Consider the following 22,900-nt stretch of genomic DNA (forward strand, 5'->3'; position numbering starts at 1 on the left):
ACTGCTGCCATGAGATAACCAAATAACATTAGCATCAAATGATTTTTTTCCTGTCCTCCACCCATTTCTGAACAAAGCTTTCTAAATGAGGCATGAACTTACAAGTCTGCACTTTACAAAGACCACAGCTGCATTTCGCACAGCCTGCAGCTCAGGTTCCATTCATATTGAAGCAAGGTTTGGCATGCAGCACACACTACGTCATCATTACCTGTGGGCTTACTGGTTTTATTTCTTGCAACTGTGCCTGTACTATCAGCTATCACAGCAGCACAGTCTGCGAACATTCACCCTTATACATTCTGACAACCGAACTATCCATGAACCTTTCCTTTTCTTCATTGCTGTGTGTTAACAACTGACAAAAATTAAAACTCTCTTAAATATTCTTCAACCAAGGGGCGACACAGCAGCAGACACCACAGCTCCATTCCACCTTTGGAAGATTGTCTGCGTGGAGTTTGCACATTTTCCACGAGTCTGTGTGGGTTTCCTCCCACAGTCCAAAAATGTGTGGGTCAGGTAGACTGGCTCATACGTTCCGGGGATGTGGAGGGGAGATGGATTAGTCATGAGAACTGCAGGGCTAGGGTGGGATGCTGTTCAGAGGGTCGGTGTGGACTTGATGGGCCGAATGGTATGCTTCCACACTGCAGAGATTCTACAATTCAAATATAATTATTCTGTACTATCAATATCCAGCTGCCTTATCGAGCTGAATTGCAATTTGCCTACATCAGAAAAACCTTTTAGTCAAATGGTACTCTTAGAAGTTCCTCAATCCTACTAACCATATCATTAGAAAGTGGGATGACTTTCAACTTTTGAATGATGTCTTTACCCACCATCACCTTGCACACTTGCTCAGTGGTTCGCACTGCTGCTTCACCACATCAGGGACCCAGAATTGATTCCAGCCTGTGTGTGTGTGCACACGTGTGTGTGTGCGTGTGTGTGCGGGATTTGCACTTCGTTCCAGTGTCCGCTTGGGTTTCCTCCGAATGCTTCGGTTTCCTCCCACAGTCCAAAGATGTGCAGGTTCGGTGGATTGGTCATGAGAAATTGCTCAGTGTCCAGCGATATGCAGGCTAGATGGATTAACTGTGGTAAATGCAGGGTTGCAGAGGTAGGGTGGGATGTTCCTCAAAGAGTCAGTGCCAACTCGATGGACTGAATGGCCTGTTTCCACACTGTCGGGATTTCATGAATAGCTGAAAGTATAATCTCTCTGATCGCACCTATCGCTTTCAGGGATCTGAAATTCAGTGAAGAGGAATGCTTTCAAGGGCATTTTAGAACAGTTATGATTTGTGTCTATTGCATATTCTGATGACTGCTTTGCTTTTTATTATTCAAAGTCTTTACAGAACAACCTTGATTATCCGAACGAGATGGGCAGGGAGTATTTTGTTTGGATAACTGATTGTTCGGATAACTGATAACGTTTTTACAAGACCACGAGATCTTGTACAGATAATCGATGTTCAGATAACAGAGGTTGTTCTGTATATTTGTGGGATGTAATTTTGAGCAAGATCTTCGGCCAAGTTTTTAGACACATTCCAAATATCTCGCACCCTGGTGTTGTCGGTGGTGAAAGTCCATGGAATGATTATCCTATATGAAATCAAGGTGTTTTTTGCCATCTTATTTGAAAACTGAATCTTCCAAAGAATAGCACGAGAGCAAGAAACCAGTCTAAAATATGTCATGTCCTGTAGTGGGGTTTGAACCCATATCCTGGTGGTTTGGCAGACAAGAGGGCAAGTAGCAGTGAGAGGGTATTTACTGATGCCCCTTATAAAGCACATGTTAATATTTACCTCCAGATGACTAAGGATACTATCACAGGTGAGCAGAGGAGTGGTGATCCAGGATAAAATCACTGAACAGCACTGGTAACTACAGGGTCAGTAAGCACACCTGTGGAAAATGGAGTATACCTTTTTTATTCAAAATTCACATAAGGGTAAAAATATTTGCAAAAATAACAAAAAAATTTGATAGAATAAGGTGAAGCAGGTACACGTTTCATTTTAATATACCATGAAGTCTGCTACCATTGCTCGCTCCATTTCGACACTGCTTATGCAATGCACATATAGACAGTGGGACAGAGTCCCAGCCTCGGCCTCCCTCTGAGGCAGCTCATTACGTTTACACTGTACAGTCCCAGAAGCTGAAGGAGGAAGAAGCCACTTGACCCAACCAGGATACCGGAGGACAGGTGTCATTCAAAGTTGGGGGGTGCGATGAGCAACCCACACACACCAAGCTTCAGCTAGGGATGCTTCAACTGTCTTTCTCACTCTGCAGGGAGGCTGCAGCCAGCGTTACCGTGGTGACTGGCTGTCCTGTCATACCATGGATTTGCATCTTGGCTAGTTTCTTCTGCTCGCACTCTGTGACCAGGCGGTTCAGCTCTGCTGCACTGTAGCCAATCAGTGTCTTCAAGTCACACACAAACTTATAGACGAATCTCTTCCCCTGGACTTTGCATATCATATCCCCATCATAATAATACCTGTGCAAGAAGGACAATCAGAAATTCAATACAAAAAAAATCCATTCAGCCCCTCCTTCCTTCGACAAAGCCAAGTGTGACATCACCTGCTGTCTTTCTCTCATTATATTGTCATCTTCAGTTTATTTCTGAACTATAACCTTTTGTCTTACCTACAACTTCGGGAAGCAGCGGACCAGTTTGGAGACAGCCAGAGCAGGAGATACAAACAGGCACAGAGACTCGAGGTCTTCACTTAGCTGTGACTCTCACAGGAGCAGCCAGGAATCACAGTGTGCCCAGTTTTGAAAAAAAAACAGAATCACTGATGCAAATATTCAGTGTGAGAGTCTGTTTGCAAAGAGCTGGATGTATTGGACCTGACTGGTGAGTAATTTCACTTTCTATTTTCTACTCTCTGGATTTAAGCAAATAGTCTGAAACTAAACTTAAGGCACGGACTGACTTTCCTGTCCTATCTGGGGTCATAGATGCTTTCATGTGGTCGCGACAACAAGTGGTGCAAAGTGTCTCCAGCATCAAAAACTTGAGCCTTAATTCAAGAGGAAATTAGAATCACTGTGGTGCCCCCTCAAAGCAGACACCTATATGAATTGCATTGCACTTTTAACAAAGTGGTCAGACTGCTGATTAAATGCATACAGGTAGACAGGGAAAGTGCAACCTAGGGGTGATTTAGGAACACCATGGAGACAGACTCCCTGGGATCTCCAGCATTCACTCACCAATTGATTCTTTTGCTTTTGATACTGGTGAGGATGATGCTTTGTCAGAGAAACGTAGCTACAGCTTAGGAGTGTGGTGCTGGAAAAGCATAGCCGGTTAGGCAGCATCTGAGGAGCAGGAGAGTTGAAGTTTCAAGCATATACTCGTCATTAGGTTCCTGATGAAGAGTTTATGTTCGAAACGTCAATTCTCCTGCTCCTCGGATGCTGCCTGACTGGCTGTGCTTTTCCAGTTCCACACTCTCGACTCTGATCTCCAGCACCTGCAGTCCTCACTTTCTCTGAAATGTAGCTATAGCCAAACTTGCAGCACAACAAACACAGTTGCACAGGTGTGACAGAAGAACAGTTGAAGGGAAACAATGGGAGGTGAGTCGATAGTTTGAGGAACAGACAAACATTTCTGTGACTGTAGATGTGACTCCAGGATGGAAAGTTGCCTCCCTGTTGCCAGGGTTGAGGATGTCAAAGAGCAGCTGCAGTACATTTTTTTCGAGGAGGGTGAAAAGCCAAAGGTTGTGGTCTACATTAGAACCAATAACACTTGTCCTGAAAACAGAATTGACAGCTTGGTTAAGAGACAAAAAGCAGTACCAGGAGCTACTGAGTATAAAAATAAGAAGCTTGAGTGAACACTCACTCACTCACCAGGGGAGAGTGGTACACAAGGGAGGGTTTTAAATGTTTGGGGCACAGGGACCAGTTCTGGGCTACCTGTACAAGATTGAGGTGACTCACCCTTGTTGGGACTAGTACAGCTAACACCATAGGGAGACACCTGCACAAATTCTGATGGGGAGGGTTTAAACTAACTCATTAGGAAGAATGGGAACCTGAGAGAGAATTCAGATATACTAAAAAACAAAGCTGGTCATGGGAAGTAAGAAATAGTAAATGTAAGTGGAAACAAGTCTTACAATTAATTTTGTTCAAATTGCAGAATAGTGTTCAAAATGCCAAATTGAGGGCACAGTATCTGAATGGGGAGAGTCGCTTTGCAGTGCAGAATGATGCCAACAGTGTGGATCCAACTCCCATGTCGGCTGAGATTACTCTGAAGCACTCCCCATCTCAGCCCCTCGCCTCGCCTAAGGCGTGGTGGCCATCAGGTTAAACCAACACCAGTCTAATGAGAGAGAGAGCCCTAAGAGCTGCTAAGGCTATGGTGACTTTACCTTTACCTAAATGAATGCACACAATATGTGTGACAGGATAGGTGAATTGATGGCACTAATCGAAGTAAGACTGTTCAATTTAATGGCTATTTTGGAGACATTGCTGAAGCATGACCAAGACTGGAAAGTGAATATTAAAGGACACTTGATATACAGCAAGGAGAGGGAAAAGAAAGAGATGTGGGGTAATGATGGTAATGAGGATGGAATCAGTGCACCAGTGAGAGAGGATCTCTGATGGGAATGGCTAGACGGAGAATCTGTTTGGGTGGAGCTTAGAAACAGCAAATATTGGTAGGAGTGGTTTACAGGCAACCATATGTACAGCACAGTACAAAGCAGGAAATTGGTAATCGTGGGTGCATCCATAAACATAAAGATTGGGTAGATCAAATGAATACCACTGCTGTGGAGGAAGAGTTCTGGATTGAGTCTGACATAATTTTCTGGAGCAATATGTTGAGGAATTAACCAGGACACAAGCTATTTTGAGTTTAGCATGATTGAATGGGAAAAGGCCGATTATAAACATTGCTGCAAAAAAACCTGCAGGAGACAGTAAACACTATATGAACTTATACATAATCTTCCACGAAGTTTGAAGAAGATGCTCTTCAATCTGAAACTATGGTTTTCAATCGAAACAAGGGCAAATACAAAAGGAGGTGGAGGAATGAGAAAGCTTTGGTGACTCGGAAATATATGTTAAAAGGGTGGATGGTAAATAGGCAAAGGCTGGTATTTAAATTACTCTAAATATGGGAGTTCTGAGTAAGTGTCACCAGATTTGTAACATTAACGCTGTTTTCTCTCCACAGATGCTTTCTTCAGCAATTTCTGTTTTTGCTTCCAATTTCCAGCACTTATAATTCTTTGTTTCTTTTAAACAATTAATGCCTGGTTTCCCCAAAAAACATACATTCCTCTAAGGTAAAACAACCCAATAGGGACAGCAAGCGAGATAGGACTAATAATCGAAAAATAGGATTAGATCAGAAGACAAGATTTATAAATTTGCCATAAATATTCTAAGCCTGAGGACTGAGAGAATTTTAGAATTCTGCAAAGGAGTATAAAGAAATTGATAAAATGCAAATAATATATAAATGCTAAACAGTAAGAAACGTGAAAATGGATTGCAAAATTTTCTTTGGGTATGTAAAAAGGAAAAGATTAGCAAAGGTAGATGTACAGATTACATAGAACACAGAACATTACAGTGCAGTACAAGCCCTTCAGCCCTTGATGTTGCGCCGACCTGTGAAAATAATCTGATGCCCAACTAACCTACACCATCCATTATTGTCCATATGCATGTCCAATGCCCATTTAAATGCTCTTAATGTCAGTGAGTCTACTACTGTTGCAGGCAGGACGTTCCATGCCCCTACTACTCTCTGAGTGAAGGAACTACCCCTAATATCTGTCCTAAATCTATCACCCCTCAATTTAAAGCTATACCCCCTCATGTTAGCCTTCACCATCTGAGGAAAAAGGCTCTCAGTGTCCATCCTATCTAACCCTCTGATTATCTTATACATTTTGATTAAGTCACCTCTCAACCTTCTTCCCTCCAATGAAAACAGCCTCAGTTCCCTCAGCCTTTCCTCGTATGACCTTCCTTCCATACCAGGCAACATCCTAGTAAATCTACTCTGAATCTTTTCCAAACCTTCCACATCCTTCGTATAATGCGGTGACCCAGAACTGCACGGAATACTTCAGGTGCGGCCTTACCAGTGTCTTGTACAGCTGAAGCATGTCCTCATAGCTCAGAATCTCAATCCCCCTACCAATTAACACCAACACACCATACACCTTCTTAACAACCCCATCAACCTGGGTGGCAACTTTCAGGGATTTATGCACCAGGACAGAGATCTCTCTGTTCATCTACCAGTGTCAAGAAGTTTACCATTAGCCCAGTACTCTGTATTCCTGTTACTTCTTCCGAAGTGAACTACCTCACACTTTTCCGCATTAAACTCCATTTGCCACTTCTCAGCCCAACTCTGCATCTTATCCACGTCTCTGTGTGGACTACAACATCCTTCGGCACTATCCACAACTCTGCCTAATTTAGTGTCATCCGCCAATGTAAAAACCTATCCTTCTACGCCCACATCCAGATCATTTATAAAAATGACAAACAGCAATGGTCCCAAAGCAGATCCTTGTGGCATACCACTGGTAACTGAGCTCCAGGATGAACATTTCCCATCAACCACCATTCTGTCTTCTTTCAGTGAGCCAATTTCTGATCCAAATCGCTAAATCACCTACAATCCCGAAACTCCATATTTTGTGCAATAGCCTGCTGTGGGGAACCTTATAAACACCTTACTGAAGTCCATATACACCACATCAACCACTTTACCTTCATCCACCTATTTTGTCACTTTCTCGAAGAACTCAATAAGGTTAGTGAGGCACGACTTACCCTTCACAAAACTGTGTTTTGCCTTTACCCCAGTTATACCTCTTTCTATGTGATATATACCTATCCCTGCCCATTGCTATTGTAAACATAACCAAATTATGGTCACTATCATCGAAGTGCTCACCTACCTCCAAATCTAACACCTGGCCGGGTTCATTCCCCAATACCAAATCCAATATGGTATCTCCCCTTGTTGACCTGTCTACATACTGTGTCAGAAAACCCTCCTGCATACATTTAAACTACATGAATTACAGAAGAGTCTGTAATGGGAATAGAGAAATAGCAGAGAAGCTAAAACTGACATTGTATCTGCCTGGGTAAAAACAATGACTGCAGATGCTGGAAACCAGATTCTGGATCAGTGGTGCTGGAAGAGCACAGCAATTCAGGCAGCATCCGAGGACAGGCAAAATCGACGTTTCGGGCAAAAGCCCTTCATCAGGAATAAAGGCAGAGAGCCTGAAGCGTGGAGAGATAAGCTAGGGGGGGGGGGGGGGGGGGAGAGAGTAGCATAGAGTACAATAGGTCAGTGGGGAAGGAGATGAACGTGATAGGTCAGGGAGGAGAGGGTGGAGTGGATAGGTGGAAAAGGAGCTGGGCAGGTCGGACAAGTCCGGACAGGTCAGGGGACCGAGTTTCTGGAGGTTAGAAGCTAGGATGAGGTGGGGGAACGGGAAATGAGGAAACTGTTATATATCCCTGGTGGTGGGGTCTGTTTGGAGGTGGTGGAAATGTCGGCGGATGATTTGGTTTATGCGAAGGTTGGTAGGGTGGAAAGTTAGCACCAGGGGCGTTCTGTCCTTGTTGCGGTTGGGGGGGTTGGGTCTGGGGGCGGAGGTGCGGGATGTGGATGAGATGCGTTGGGGGGCATCTTTAACCACGTGGGAAGGGAAATTTTTCCTTGTTGCGGTTGGAGGGGTTGGGTCTGGGGGCGGAGGTGCGGGATGTGGATGAGATGCGTTGGAGGGCATCTTTAACCACGTGGGAAGGGAAATTTTTCCTTGTTGCGGTTGGAGGGGTTGGGTCTGGGGGCGGAGGTGCGGGATGTGGATGAGATGCGTTGGAGGGCATCTTTAACCACGTGGGAAGGGAAATTTTTCCTTGTTGCGGTTGGAGGGGTTGGGTCTGGGGGCGGAGGTGCGGGATGTGGATGAGATGCGTTGGAGGGCATCTTTGACCACGTGGGAAGGGAAATTGCGGTCTCTAAAGTAGGAGGCCATCTGGTGTGTTCTATGGTGGAACCGCTTCTCCTGGGAGCAGATACGGCGGAGGAATTGGGAATACGGGATGGCATTTTTGCAAGAGGTAGGGTGGGACGAGGTGTAATCCAGGTAGCTGTGGGTCGGTGGGTTTGTAGAAAATGTCAGTGTCAAGTCTGTCGTCACTGATGGAGATGGAGAGGTCCAGGAAGGGGAGCCAGGTGTCGGAGATGGTCCAGGTAAATTTAAGGTCAGGGTGGAATGTGTTGGTGAAGTTGATGAATTGCTCAACCTCCTCGCGGGAGCACGGGGTGGCGCCAATGCAGTCATCAATGTAGCGGAGGAAGAGGTGGGGAGTGGTGCCGGTGTAATTACGGAAGATCAACTGCTCTACGTAACCAACAAAGAGACAGGGATAGCTGGGGCCCATACGTGTGCCCATGGCTACCCTTTTGGTCTGGAGGAAGTGGGAGGATTCAAATGAGAAATTGTTAAGGGTGAGGACCAGTTTGGCCAAACGAATGAGTGTGTCGGTGGAAGGGTACCGTTGGGGACGTCTGGAGAGGAAATAACGGATGGCTTGGAGGCCCTGGTCATGGCGGATGGATGTGTAGAGGGATTGGATATCCATGGTGAAGATGAGGCGTTGTGTGCCGGGGAAACGGAAGTCTTGGAGGAGGTGGAGGGCGTGGGTGGTGTCTCGAACGTATGTGGGGAGTTCCTGGACTAGGGGGGATAGGACAGTGTCGAGGTAGGTAGAGATGAGTTCAGTGGGGCAGGAGCATGCTGAGACAATGGGTCGGCCAGGGTGGTCAGGCTTGTGGATCTTGGGAAGGAGGTAGAACCGGGCAGTGCGGGGTTCCCGGACTATGAGGTTGGAAGCTGTGGGTGGGAGATCTCCTGAGGTGATGAGGTTCTGTATGGCAGAGGAAGGCATAAGAAATTTCCCAGAAATAGTCAATATCCAAATGTGTCATATGACAGCAGAAAACACTCAGTTTCTAGTCTTTCTCCCATCACTACACCCCTCCTCCTCTTGGCATGGCAAACTGGCTTGGTGGGTGACTTAGTGGTGTTGCATGCCTCAGTCACAAACCTTAGACAAACAAGGGTTTGCTTGTTGATTCAATGAATCATATGGTGTACAACGGGAAGGTTATGGTGACTTGAGAATGGATCAAGAGCTGAAAGACACTGTTTCATGGAACTGAATACGAGTCACCCAGGAGCCTCACCACTTCCTGAAAATACAGACTCCAGGTACGTTTATATGATAAGTGACGACTCTTTCCCTCCAACCACTGAAGTGAAATATCCTCTAACAACATCAAGTCACAAATCATGTGCATCTCCTCATCCATTCTTTGCTATCTCCTCAGTACATTACCAGGAGATTGTTAACACCCCCGTCCTCTTTCCTTCCCTTGGTACATAAACTACAAAAGAATGTTCTCATGTTGTGAGGGGAGAAAAACCTGGATTCACATGGACATTTCTGTCAGCTTCCCCAGGCCCTTTTTCCTTGCTGTACAGATGCATTTTTCCAACTGTGACAAGGTGAATCCGAAAATGATGTGGGATGTGGGACATGTGACAAATGTGACAAAACAGTTTAGACACAATGTTCTGTTTGTGGGAAGACACACTGCTGGAAATGATCATTTTACCAGAGATTTGATTCTTTATTTGACTAATGATTCAACAATTTGATTTCAGCAACTACTCAACAGGTCAAGCTGCATATTTAGAATCAGAACATTAAAAGTGATGATTGTGTTACCAGAAGGACAAAAGATTATATTAAAGCAAACATGAAGGCAGCAAATCGTGCAGAGAAGAGGAGTCTCGAGACACAGCTTAAACTGGAGGCAGCATAAGGCAGAGGGTTATGTGCAAAATGAATATTGAGGTCAATATGTCCTTCACATAAAAGACTGTTAAATGGATTAGACACCTGTGCAGAGTGGAGGAGACACTGACCTTGGAATCATTTAACACTTTGAAGCTATAATTATGGGAGGCAGTGGCAGGTTGACTGTCTGCCCTGGACAGATGAGCAAAGTGGGATTTGCTACAAATATTTGGAACAAATAGAACTGTATCAACAGTCATGGACAGTAACCAACTTCTAAAAGGAGTTATGAGATTCAATAATAAACTGAGCAGATGCTTGATAGTGAGTCAGTAATGTTGAGTGCAAGTTGGGAGTGGGTGAGAGGCAGCATGGGAGAGGGAAAGGACAGGGAAGAGATACAGCACAAAAGAGTGAGGGTTAGTGCACTCAAGAGAGCGAGACCGAGAGTGAGAGTGTGTTGACAGACAGCACAAGGAAGAGGGCCAGAGAGCAAGAGAGTGACAAAGAAAGAGAGAGGCCAGAGAGAGAGCAACCGAAGGCAAGACAGCGAAAGTGAGAATATGTGCAAAGAACAGCGAACGAGACACTGAATGCACATGAGAAAGCAAACACATGCGAGTGAGTGAGCAAACGAGGGAAACGGAGTGTGCGTGTGAGGGAGAAAGCACATGGTTGCGAGAAAGAAAGAGACAGCGTACCCAGGTGTGACAGATACAATGACATCTCAATGAACTGTGGGCTATACCGGACAATTGTAAACCATCTGGAAGCAAACACTCCTATCAGTGAAAGTGAACCGTACAACTGAGTTATAAATAAATAACAGTCAGGAGATTAATCTTTTCTTGATTCACTCACCTAAGTGCTCGACTCAGTTTCTCATAGTTCATAGTGGGCTTGTTTTTGCGTTGACCCCATTTCTGAGCCACCAACTCTGGCTGATTCAACTTGAACTCCCCTTCATCTCCCACCCACGAAATGCAGTCTCGAGCATCTTTGTCTGTTAGGAGCTCCAGCAGGAACTGCCAGAGTTGGATCTGTCCATTGTTACCTGAAGGCACACATCAGAAACACATTATCTCACACATTCCTGCAACTGGTACTATGTACACAGCAGGATAAATCATCGCCATGCTTTGTGGGAGATACCTATCATCTTGGTGTTTTTAGATAGAGATCTAATAGTTCTTTGAAAATGGACAATTTATAACCTAAGGGCATGTGCACTGCAGCTGCACACATACCACATTTCCAAAACCGAAACATGCTTTTTGCTGGATTTTTCTGTGGTATTTGCTTGTAAATCGTCCAATTTGTAAATGTGAATTTCTTAAAATTGCTGTAGGAGTATTTAAACTCATCACGTCTGGGCTGCTCACTAACTTAGCTCAGAAGAAAGCCATTGAGCTGAAACTCTGATTCCCTTCACAGACCTGCTAAGCTTTTTCCAGTATTCCTGTTTTTAAAAAAAAATTAATCCATTTACGGAGACAGGACATTGCCTGTTCCCCATTGCTTTTAAGCCTTGAACTGATGCTTACTGTACATCCATAGCATGGTGAGGGAGAGAGGTCCAGCCTTATGACTCAAGGAAGGAATGGTGATTTAATTCAAAGCCAAAATGGTGTATGGACTGGAGGGAACCTGCACATGGGGGTTTTTCCATGTGTCTCTGCCGTTGTTCTTCTAGGTTGTCGAGGTTACAGGTTTGGAAGATGCCTTTGGTAGAACCGTGGTGAGTTGTTGCAGCTAAGTACACACTGCTGAGACTGTGGTAGAAGCTGATCAAGTGAGCTGTTTCACCATGATGTTGAGTTTCTTGACTGTTACAGCTGCCTGCACCTAGGCATGTGGAGAGTCTTGCTTCACATTCCCGCCTTGTGATTTGTAGATGGTGGAACCTTGATATATACGCAGTAGCATCTATGAATTGTTCAAAAGTTGGTTCAACATTAAACCAAAGGAGATTTTTCAAGGCGGTCTGTCTTAGAGCCAGTAACCTTGAAAATACCTTGCAACCTATTATTGCAATGAAACATTTTGGAGGAGCCTAGCTTGAGATTTTGTTTTAAATGGTTGGCTGGTGGGATGGAAATGTGTTGCTGGAAAAGCGCAGCAGGTCAGGCAGCATCTAGGGAACAGGAGAATCGACGTTTCGGGCATTAGCCCTTCTTCAGGAAAGGGCTAATGCCCGAAACGTCGATTCTCCTGTTCCCTAGATGCTGCCTGACCTGCTGCGCTTTTCCAGCAACACATTTCCATCTCTGATCTCCAGCATCTGCAGACCTCACTTTCTCCTGGCTGGTGGGATGGCAGAGAGAAACTGATGGAGAGTTACCAAATCTCTGGATAGCCACCAAGGGTTTTGAACCTGGTTCCAAGGGCCTGCTGACCCTGTACACCCTCAGAGGATTCAGAGAAATGTCAACAGGATAATCTACCATTAGGCCGAAGAGGAATTTGTTTTTGCTCTCTGAACCTCCAACTTTTGGGTAAATCCATTATGTGGCACAGAACTGAGCCATTATGACAAGAAGATCCAAGATTTGGTTGCCAGTCTGTATTGAATTATTACTTTTTGTTGGGCCATTGTCGGTATACTAAAATTGACCACAGCACCCTTGGATTAGAATGAGGAGATCAATGAACAAAGCTTCATCCAATGATCTCTGCAGCAGAGGGCTCATATCCATGGGTGCTTAATTGAGAACAGGATGGGTTTCTCCTTCTTCAGCCTTCTGCAAGGTCAGACTGTACCATTACTAAAACATGGGCACTCAGCCAAAGTTAATACACTCTCCAGAACTGTCTGGGGATGAAGCTGACCTCATTTACAGTAATCATATAACTCTGCTCTCAAACCATGGAGTCATTTTGAGGAGGAAACTCAAGCTTTTGCCTCTTTGGGTCACAAAGTGTGAACTCTTGGCAGTCCTTCATAGTGTTCAAATTTATGCACATATTGTTGCGAAGAATTTATTCACCATCAAGGCACCACCACCACTCAGTACCTTTTCCAGATCACCAGGTGTTCGAAAACTACACAGATAAATAATAAATCGTAATAGGAGTATTTAAACTCATCATGTCTGGGCTGCTCACTAACTTTGCTCAGAAGAAAGCTATTGAGCTGAAACTCTGCTACCCTCCACAGACCTGCTTTCTCCAGTAATCCTGTTTTTTTGAAAAAATAATCCATTTATGGAGAGACTGCATTCAACCCTGAGTGCGGCATAATGAAGCCCCAGCAGAACTGGAATTAACGGGTATCAGGGGGCAAACTCTCCACTGGTTGGAATCAGATCTGACACTTAGGAAGATGGTTGTGGTTACTGGAGGTCTGCCATCTCAGCTTCAGTCCCAGATTTTCTATGCTTCGGGGATAGAATGGCGAGGTCACACAGCTGGATGTCTCCATTCCTGTGCTCCATCACAGTGTGTCATCACAAATTCACAGCTGCAGAATTGTAATCTGACACAATCAGCTACCTCATGGCTTAACACATCCCCCACTCAATCATTACCATCAAGCCAGGGGCCAATGCTGGTTCAATAGTGTGTGTAGGAGGGCATACCAGAGCAGAACCAGGCGTACCTAAAAATGAGGTGTCAATCTGGTGGAGCCACCAAACAGGACCGACATACCAAACACAGCAGATGACAGATAGAGCAAAGCAATCCCACAGGCAACAGATTAGTTCTAACTCTGTGGTCCTGCCACATCCCATCGTTAATGGTGGTGGACAATTGAATAGCTCATTGGAAGAGAAAGTGAGGACTGCAGCTGCTGGAGATCAGAGCTGAAAATGTGTTGCTGGAAAAGCGCAGCAGGTCAGGCAGCATCCAGGGAACAGGAGAATCGACATTTCGGGCATGAGCCCTTCTTCAGGAATCAAGCAGCACCTACTCAGCAATAACATGCTCAGTGACGCCCAGTTTGGGTTCCACCAGGGCCACTCAGCTCCTGACTTCAATACAGCCTTGGATCAAACATTGACAAAAGAGTTGATTTCCAGGGTAGGAGAGAGTGGCAGCTCTTGATATCAACATTGCATTCAACTGAGTGTGGCATCAAGAAGCCCTAGCAGAACTGGAATTAATGGGTATTGGGGGGTAAACTCTCCACTGATTGGAGTCAGACCTGACACTTAGGAAGATGGTTGTGGTTGTTGGAGGTCTGCCATCTCAGCTTCAGGACATTTCTGCAGGAGGTCCTCAGAGTATTGTTATAAGCCCAACCATCGACAGCTGCTTCTTCAATGACAATCCCTCCATCATAGGGTCAGAAGTGGGGGATATTCATCGATGATTAGTGTTCAGCAGCACTTGTGACTCCCCACAGACTGAAGCAGTCAATATTCAAATTAAACAAGACTTGGAAAATAACTAGGTTTGGACTGACAAGTGGTAAGTAACATTCATGCCACACAAATGCCAGGCAATGACCATCTCCAGTAAGAGACAATCTAAACAATACTCCTTGACATTCAATGATGTTACCATCACTGAATACCCACTATCAGTATCTTAGTGTTACCATTGACCAGAGACTGATCTGGATCTGCTACATAAACAGAGAGGTTACAACGGTAGGTCAAAGGCTCAGAATAATGCAATATGTAACTCACCTCCTGATACCCCAAAGTCTGTCCACCATTTACAAGGCACAAGTCAGGATGTGATGGAGTACTCCCCACTTGCATGGATGAGTGTGGCTCCAACAACACTTAGGAAGCTTGACACCATCCAGGACAAAGCAATCCACTTGGTTGGCACCACATCCATAAGCATCCACCTGCTCCATCACTGACACTCAGTAACATCAGTGTGTATGAACTACAAGATGCACAGCAGAAATTCACCAAAGATCCTTCCAAATCCACAACCATCTAGAAGGACAAGGGCAGCAGATACATGTGAACACCACCATCTGCAAGTTCCCCTCCAGGCCACTCACTGACTTGGAAATGTGTTGCCATTCCTTCAATGCCGCTGGGTCAAAATGCTGGAATTCCTGCCCTAAGGGCATTACGGGTCAACCTACACGCATGGATTAGCACCACCTTCTCAGGAGTAACTAAGGATGGGCAAAAAATACTGACCAGCCAGCTACACCCATGTCCCCTAAAAGGTGAGGCATTAGTTTGTAACGAGGTTAGCAAAAACAAGAGTGCATGGAAATGGAGATAACCTTATACTCAGTGAATACAGGGTACAGAATTCAGATAAGGGCTTCATTCATTATTGGCAGGAAGTGAAAAAGTAGTGCTCCCCATGGGTTTGATCTGGGGTTTCTGCTCCTCAGGATCTTTATTAATCACTTGGATAATGGACTAAGTGTTGAATATTCAGGTGATCAGGTGGCACTTAGCCAGAAAACAGTACGTTTTGTGGAGGGGAGCAGAAGCTGAAAAGGGATACAGACAGACTAAGTGACTGGCCGGACTTTGATAGGTGGAGTTAAATGTGGTGAATGTGAATTTTGGAACATATTCTTAAATGAAGAGAGAACAATTGAGGTGTTCTTGTGCAAAAATCACAAAAAGCTAAAACCTAAGTACAAAAGTATCCAAAACACTAAAGGGATGTTGGCTTGCATCATTCAGACAGCTAGAGAAGGACTGGCCTTGGAAAGGGTACAGTGCAGATTCAGCAGAATGACTGTGCAGCTGAAAGGTTAAATAATGATGACAGGTTGCATAAATCTGGTTTGTAATTCCTTCATCTTAGAAGGTTGCAAGATTATTTCAGCAGGTATTTAAAATGATGAAAGGATTCAATAAAATAGATAGAGAAATATAATTTCCTCCAGTGGGGGAAAATCAAGAATTGCAATCTTGGAGCCAGGTCATATATGAATGAAAGTCTTTGAATACTGGGTTAATTGCAAGTTTCAAGACTGAGATAAATAGATTTTTGTTAGGTGAGGGTATCAAGAAATATGAAAAGAAAGCAGAATCTCAGAATAGAACAATGCAGCACAGAAGGAGGACATAGGTAATTGGAACAGGAACAGACACTCAGTTGGCAAAGCCTGCGCCACCATTCAACACCATCATGATTGATTCCCTGACCTTAACTTCATTTCCCTACTCACTCCACATATCCCTTAATTTCCCCGAAAGATTAGAAATCCTGCACGACAATTCCAAAAATCCATAAGGCTCAGTGGTTAGCACTGCTGCCTCACAGCGCCAGGGACCTGGGTTTGATTCCAGCCTCAGGTGACTGTCTGTGTGGAGTTGGCACATTCTCCCCGTGAATGTGTGGGTTTTGTCCGGTTGCTCCAGTTTCCTCCCACAGTCCAAAAGGTGTACAGGTTAGGCAGATTGGCCATAGGAAATTGCCCATAGTGCCCTGGGATGTGCAAGTTAGGTGGATTAGCAATGGGAAATGCAGGGTTATGGAAATAAGGCCTGGGGGGGGATGCTGTTCAAAGGGCTAGTGTGGACTTGATGGTACAAATGTCCTGCATCTACACTTCATGTATTTTACTCTATGATGCTTTTCTACCTGCTGGTTGAAGAAATGTTTCCTCATCTCAGTCCAAAATAGTTGAACCCTTATTGTGAGACTGCGGCCAATGTTCTAGATTTGAGAGTCAAGTGAAAATAAAATCGCTCTCCCCACCCCCCTGCCGTAAAGCCCCTTCAGGATCTTCTATTTCAATCAGTTCACCTGCATTCTTCTGAACTCGAGCGAAAACGTTACACTCGACAAGTAAGAACGTTACAGGTGGGCACTTCGAAACAATGGTAGGTTTGGGAGCAAGTGAGGACTGCAGGTGCTGGAGATCAGGTTCAAAGAGTGTGGTTGTGGAAAAGCACAGCAGGCCAGGCAGCATCGGAGGAGCAGGACAGTCGACATTTTGGGCATAAGCCCTTCATCAGGAATGTGGGGGGCTCAGAGATAAACGGGAGGGGGGGGGTGGGGGAGGACTTGGAAGGTGATAGGGAGATGAAGGTGGGGGATGATAGTGATAGGTTGGAGCAAAGGGTGGAGCAGATAAGTGGGCGGGAAGGAAAATGGACAGGTAGGATAGTTCAAGAAGGCAGTGTCGAGTTGGGGGGGTTGGATCTGGGATATGGTAGAGGGAGGGGAGATAAGGAAACTGGTGAAATTGACATTGATGCCATGTGATTGGAGGGTCCCAAGATGGAAGATGAGGTGTTCTTTCTCCAGGCATCGGGTGGCTTGAATTTGGCAGTGGAGGTGGCCTCAGACTTGCATGTCCTTGGCGGAGTGGGGGAGGTGGAGTTAAAGTAGTCAGCCACAGAGCGGTGGGGTTGTTGGGTACTTGTGGCCTGGAGATGTTCTTTGAACCGTTCCACAAGTTGGCATCCTGTCTCCCTAATGCAGAGGAGACCAGATCAAGAGCAATGGACACAGTACATGAGGTGTTTGGATGTGTAGGAACTCTCTGCAGGATATGGAAAGATCCTTTAGGGCCTTGGATGGAGGTGAAAGGTGCAGGTTTTACATCTCTTGTGGTGCAGGGCAAGATGCCAGGAGTACACCGGCGGGCTGGTGGGGTGCATGGACCTAATGAGGGAGCTGCAGAGGGAATGGTCTCTGCAGAATGCTGATAGGGGTGGGGACGGACACATATCCCTGGTGGTGGGGTCTGACTGCAGGTGACGGAAATGTTGAAGGATGATGCGTTATATCTGGAGATTGGTGGGCTGGGAGGGAGGATCAGGGGCTCTATCCTTGTTGTGGTTGGAGGGGTGGGATTCAAGGCTGGAGGTGCGGGAATTGGAGGAGCTGCACTGGAGGGCATTGTTGATCACATGGGAGGGGAAATTGCAATCTTTGAAGTAGGAGGCCATCTGGGATGTTCTGGAGTGGAATAGTAGGATTGGCAGAGTCAATATGGATTTAAGAAAAGGACATCATCCTTAACAAAACCTTTGAAGCTCTTTTTATGAATACAACTAACACAATAGATAAGGGGGAACTAGTGAATGTGATCTATTTAGATTTTCATAAAGCTTTTGCTAATGTCCCATACAGGAAATCAGTAAACAAAATTGGAGTGAAAGGGGGTGAAGTGAAAGAGATATGCCAAAATGAATTGACAACAAGTTGCTGGGCAGCAAATGAACAGTAAGAGTAAGTGGCTTTAGCTTAACATTGGCAGCAGAATAGTACAGCAAGGATCAGTGTTAGCTCCCAGCTATTCACATTCTATACCAATGACTGGATGATGAGACGAGATATAATATTTCCAAATTTGCAGATGACTAAAAACCACGTGGAAATTTAAGCTGTGATGACGTTACGAAGATGATTCAAGAGGATTTGGAGATGCTAAGTGAGTGCCAAGTTTATGGCAGATAGAATATAACATGGGGAAAGGTGGTTATTTACTTTGATATAAAATTAAAAACATAGAGAATATTTCTTAAATGGTGAGAGATTGGGAACTATTGACCTTCAAGGGCACTTGAGTGTCCTTGTTCATGAGTCACTGAACGTTAACTTGCAGATACATTGAACAATTAAGGAGGCAATTGGTACATTGACCCTTACAAATAGGAGTAGGAATAAAGAGAATAGAAATAAAGAAGTCTCACTTTAACAATACAGATCCTTGCTGAGACCATATCTGGAGTATCGTCATCTTACCTATACACAGATGAGCTCATTGCAGAGGGAGGGCAACAAAGTCACCAAACTAATTGAGGGATTGTCCTAAGATGAAAGATTAAACTAACTGGGCTTTTATTCTCTAGAGTTCAGAAGAACAAGAGATGATCTAATAGAAACATATATACTTCTTACAGGACTGGGAGTTTGTGAGGGTGAGGGGAGAGAGCACAGCAAGAATGCGGGGGGAAACACAGAGAACACAAGAGTGAGAGAGAAAGAGAACACAGAGTGAGAGAACATGAGATAAAGAGAGAATTGCACCACAAATCCACATTTTAAAACAAAATTAACCTGTTCATATATATTACTTTACATCTCTGGAGTCGGTGAGACTTGAACTCAGACTTTCCGGCCCAAAGGTAGGGACACTACTACTTTGCCACAAGAGCCAAGCCTCTTCATCTAAGTTGTTGACACAGATTGTTAAGAGTGGAGGCCAAGCATTGATCCATGTGGACTCTAATAACTGCCTGCCAACTTGAAAACGTGGCACTTTAGTAAGTGATATGTAATATGTCATCACCCAACTCCATTAGCCCTTATTTTGCTGCACCAACCTTTAGTTTGAATAGAAGGAGGCCATTTAGGGTGAGGTGAATAACCAAAAAAGATGAACGGACAGACACTAAGCCACAGTTGTAGAAATAGGAAAAATGACCAAGAGCATGCTCAAAAAAGTGGGAATGCTATAAAAGAAGATGCAGATAGGAGGTGACTAAAGGTTCTGTCACTAATTGCATGGAGAAAGAACTGGGGTTGGATGAACACAGATCAAAAGATTTAAGGACCAATAAATGCAATAGGAAATGGCAAGGAGTTACCTTAGCTGCATGCTAATGTAAGTGATAGCAGGAGCAATGGCACAAAGCCCACAGGAGAGTTATGAAGGTTCAGCCTGAAAGTAAAAAGAAACCTGTGCAAATGCAGTCAAGGCAAAGCATGGATGAGAGGCTGAATTGATTACTCTAGCTCTTATAAGCACAATGAAAACCCTATATTGCTCAAGGATCATCATCCTAACACTGAAACGTACTCAGTATACCAGCAACTCCTTACCGGTCCTATTCCCAGGAGAACTTCTGTCTTCCCCAGAGATCCTTGGGGCACGTGGGACTTTGGCAGACTTGGGTGTTCCAGTAAAGACTTTTATGGTGGTGGGAGTTGTTGACTGCACAGTTGCAGGAATTATTTGGACAGCTGAAAAAAAAGCATTCAAGTTTAAATGTGCTGCATCAAGCAGATGGTGCACAGTGGCTGGAAATGTTCAGCTCACACAATGAAATCCATAATTTACAGAACTGTTTGTTCATTACATGAACACCAGATGCAGCACTTAAATCTCAGCAGCTCTTTCTCTTTCAGAGGCACAATGCAGAAACTCTTATACCAATCGACAATGTCTGTCACACTTCAAAGGATAAAAATGTTATCATGACCTGCAACTGAAATTTACAAGTACCTTCCAATCCTTCATCACTGAAGAGTAATCAAAGTCTGACTGACCTCAGGCTATACTTACAGAAAGTACACTGCGGCCTTAAAAGGTTCACCTTTGTAGAATATCTTACGGAATGTTATTTCATAAATACGTCTGTCATTATAAACAGTACATCCCACTCCGAGCAGAGCAATGCTGTAGGGGATTTCTGGATAGAATTTAATGAACAGACCATTCAGCCCAATTGCTCTGTGCTCACATTTATTCCTGAACTTCCTCTTCTCCTATTTCATCTCATTCCTCAACATACCTTTCTCACTTGTACATTTAGATGCAAATGTACCTGTGCAATTTGCCTTAATTACTGTATACAGTCACACAAAAGCATCATAGTCTCAACGTGCAAAGAATGCAGATATTACAGTAAGATCAGCATTTATTAGCCATTTCTAATTTTCATTGAAAAGGTACATAGCAGCCTGCACGCTGAAGGTAAATCCACAAAGCTACAGGGGACATAGCTCGTGTACAGATAAAGTCAAAAGGTACAGACAATATATTTCCAGGTGAAGACTGAACTTAATTTGAGTAAAAACCTGCAAATGACATTGTCACAAGCTTGCTGTCCTTATCCTTCTGCTCACGGTTCATGGGTTTGGAATGTGTTGCTGAAGAACCCAGTGGCACGTTACTGCAAAGCATTTTGTAAATAGTATACTGCGTTGCATTGTGGGAATGCGTAAGGTTTAAAAAAAAAACAAGAACTGCAGATGCTGGAAATCAGAAACAAAAACAGAAATTGCTTGAAAAACTCAAAGATCTGGCAGCATCTGTGGAAATGAAAGTAGAGTTAACATTTCGGGTCCAGTTAACATTTCTGCAGAACTGGACTGTCAGTCACTGGATTCGAAACATTAACTTTGCTTTTGCTCCACAGACACTGCCAGATCTGCTGAATTTTTCCAAATATATGTTTTTATTTGTGAATGTTTAAGGTGGATGGCCTAATAATCAGGAGAGTTGCTTTGTTTTGGATGGTGTTGAGTGTTCAGGACTGTTATAGTGGATCCGACCAAGCAAGGAGAGTATTCCATCACACTCTTCATTAGTGTCTCACAGATGTTGTACAGGCTTTGGGAGTCATGAGGTGAGGGGCAGACTGTCCTGCCTCTGACCTTCTATTGGAAGAAATATCATTGAAGAAGCATCCCAAGATGGCTGCCCTAATGACAGTGACCTGAGAAAGTGATGGCCAGAGCTGAGATGATTTTCCTCCAACACCCACAACCACCTTCCTTTGTACTAGGGGTAATTCTAACCAATGAATATACCCTCCACTTCCAATTCCTATTGACCTCAACTTGACTTGGGTCCCCTGATGCCACATTCAGTCAAATGCTACTTTGATATTAAAAGCCAAGGCTGTTAGGAGATATTGTGTCAAGTAGTCTTGCAGAACCCAAAGCAAGCAACAGTGAGCAGGTTGTTGCTGTGCAGCTGCCTCTGGACAGCATTGTTAACCACTTGCAGAGGACTGACAGCGGATTGACTGGGCAGCAATTGTCTTAATTTTATTTGCTCTGCTTTTAATGGACAGGACATGTTTGGACAACTTTCCACATTGGCAGGTAGATGTGACTGTCATTGTTGTACTGGAACACCTTGACGACAGGCATGGCTATTTGTGGAGTCCAAGTCTTCAGACAGGAATGTTGTCAGGGTGCACAGCATATGCTGCATCCATTGCGTTCATATGGAGTGAATCAGGTTGGTTGAAGGTTGCTTTGGTGAATGGGAGGGGAAGCAGAATTCAGGAGAAGTGTCTTATGCATTTGACACTTTGATTGAAGTCATTTGCACTGACGCACTGTGTTATACCAGCATTGAGGGCATTCATAGGGGTTCCTAGTCTCCTTAGTAATTTAATTATCAAACAGTACTCATGACTGGATGTAGCAACTCTGCAGAACAAAGGTCTGACTTGCAAGTTGTGGAATAGTTTAGCGCAGTCTATTGCATGCTACTTGCTAGTTTAGCACGAACACCACTGTGCTATAGCTCATTGTCAACCTGTGCCATGTTCTTCTATACTCCTCAGATTGGTTGAACACGGTTCAGCTGCTGAAGGCCTGCAGCACCTCAAGGATGCCCAGTTTTGAGTTGCTAACTCGGTTTAGTACAGGAACACAACATAATGGAAGTGCAGTGGTCACTCCCACTAATGTAACCTTAGATGGACAAACTTGCCACAACATAGCAAAGTGAGGAACAGGGAGCGGGCGCAGTTTAATACGTGGCTGCGCAGCTGGTGTAGGAGGGAGGACTTCAGAAATGTAGATAATTGGGATGCCTTCTGGGGAAGGTGGGACCTGTACAAGAAGGACGGGTTGCATCTGAAATGGAAGGGGACCAATGTCCTGGGTGGAAGGTTTGCTTGTGTTGTTCGAGAGGGTTTAAACTAGTAGTGGAAGGTTTGCTTGTGTTGTTCGAGAGGGTTTAAACTAGTATGGCAGGGGTTTGGGAACCTGAGCTGTATACCGGAGGTGAGAGTTGATGCAGATGAGGCAATAGCAAGAGGCAGACCAGCTCGTGGGAAAGATTTTCCTGGCAAGGAACCAAGGTATCAGTTAAAATGCGTTTGCTTTAACATAAGGAGTATCAGGAATAAAAGTGACGAACTTAGAGCATGGATCAGTACCTGGTGCTATGATGTTGTGGCCATAACAGAGACATGGGTTTCTCAGGGGCAGGAATGGTTGGGTGTTGCAGGGTTTAGAGCATTTAAAAAGAATAGGGAGGGGGAAAAAAAGAGGAGGGGGTGTAGCACTGCTAATCAGAGAGGGTATCACAGCTACAGAAGCTTCCATTGTCGAGGAAGATCTGCCTACC

General features: G+C 44.5%; 1 protein-coding gene across 2 annotated transcripts in view; it reads right to left on the minus strand.

Annotated features, from left to right (window-relative positions):
- Positions 1–1,933: 1,933 nt before the first annotated feature.
- The window catches only part of gabpa (GA binding protein transcription factor subunit alpha), a 51,624-nt gene continuing 30,657 nt past the window's right edge, over positions 1,934–22,900 (minus strand). For both annotated transcript variants that reach the window (XM_043701402.1, XM_043701401.1), the window contains exons 8-10: positions 19,630–19,770; positions 10,780–10,972; positions 1,934–2,524 (exon numbers count right to left, since the gene is read on the minus strand). In XM_043701402.1, coding sequence (XP_043557337.1) covers positions 2,293–2,524; positions 10,780–10,972; positions 19,630–19,770 — 566 coding nt within the window. In that variant the 3' untranslated portion in view covers positions 1,934–2,292. The remainder of the gene's footprint in view (positions 2,525–10,779; positions 10,973–19,629; positions 19,771–22,900) is intronic.

The sequence above is a fragment of the Chiloscyllium plagiosum genome, chromosome 12, assembly GCF_004010195.1.
Source record: "Chiloscyllium plagiosum isolate BGI_BamShark_2017 chromosome 12, ASM401019v2, whole genome shotgun sequence".
Taxonomy (NCBI): domain Eukaryota; kingdom Metazoa; phylum Chordata; class Chondrichthyes; order Orectolobiformes; family Hemiscylliidae; genus Chiloscyllium; species Chiloscyllium plagiosum.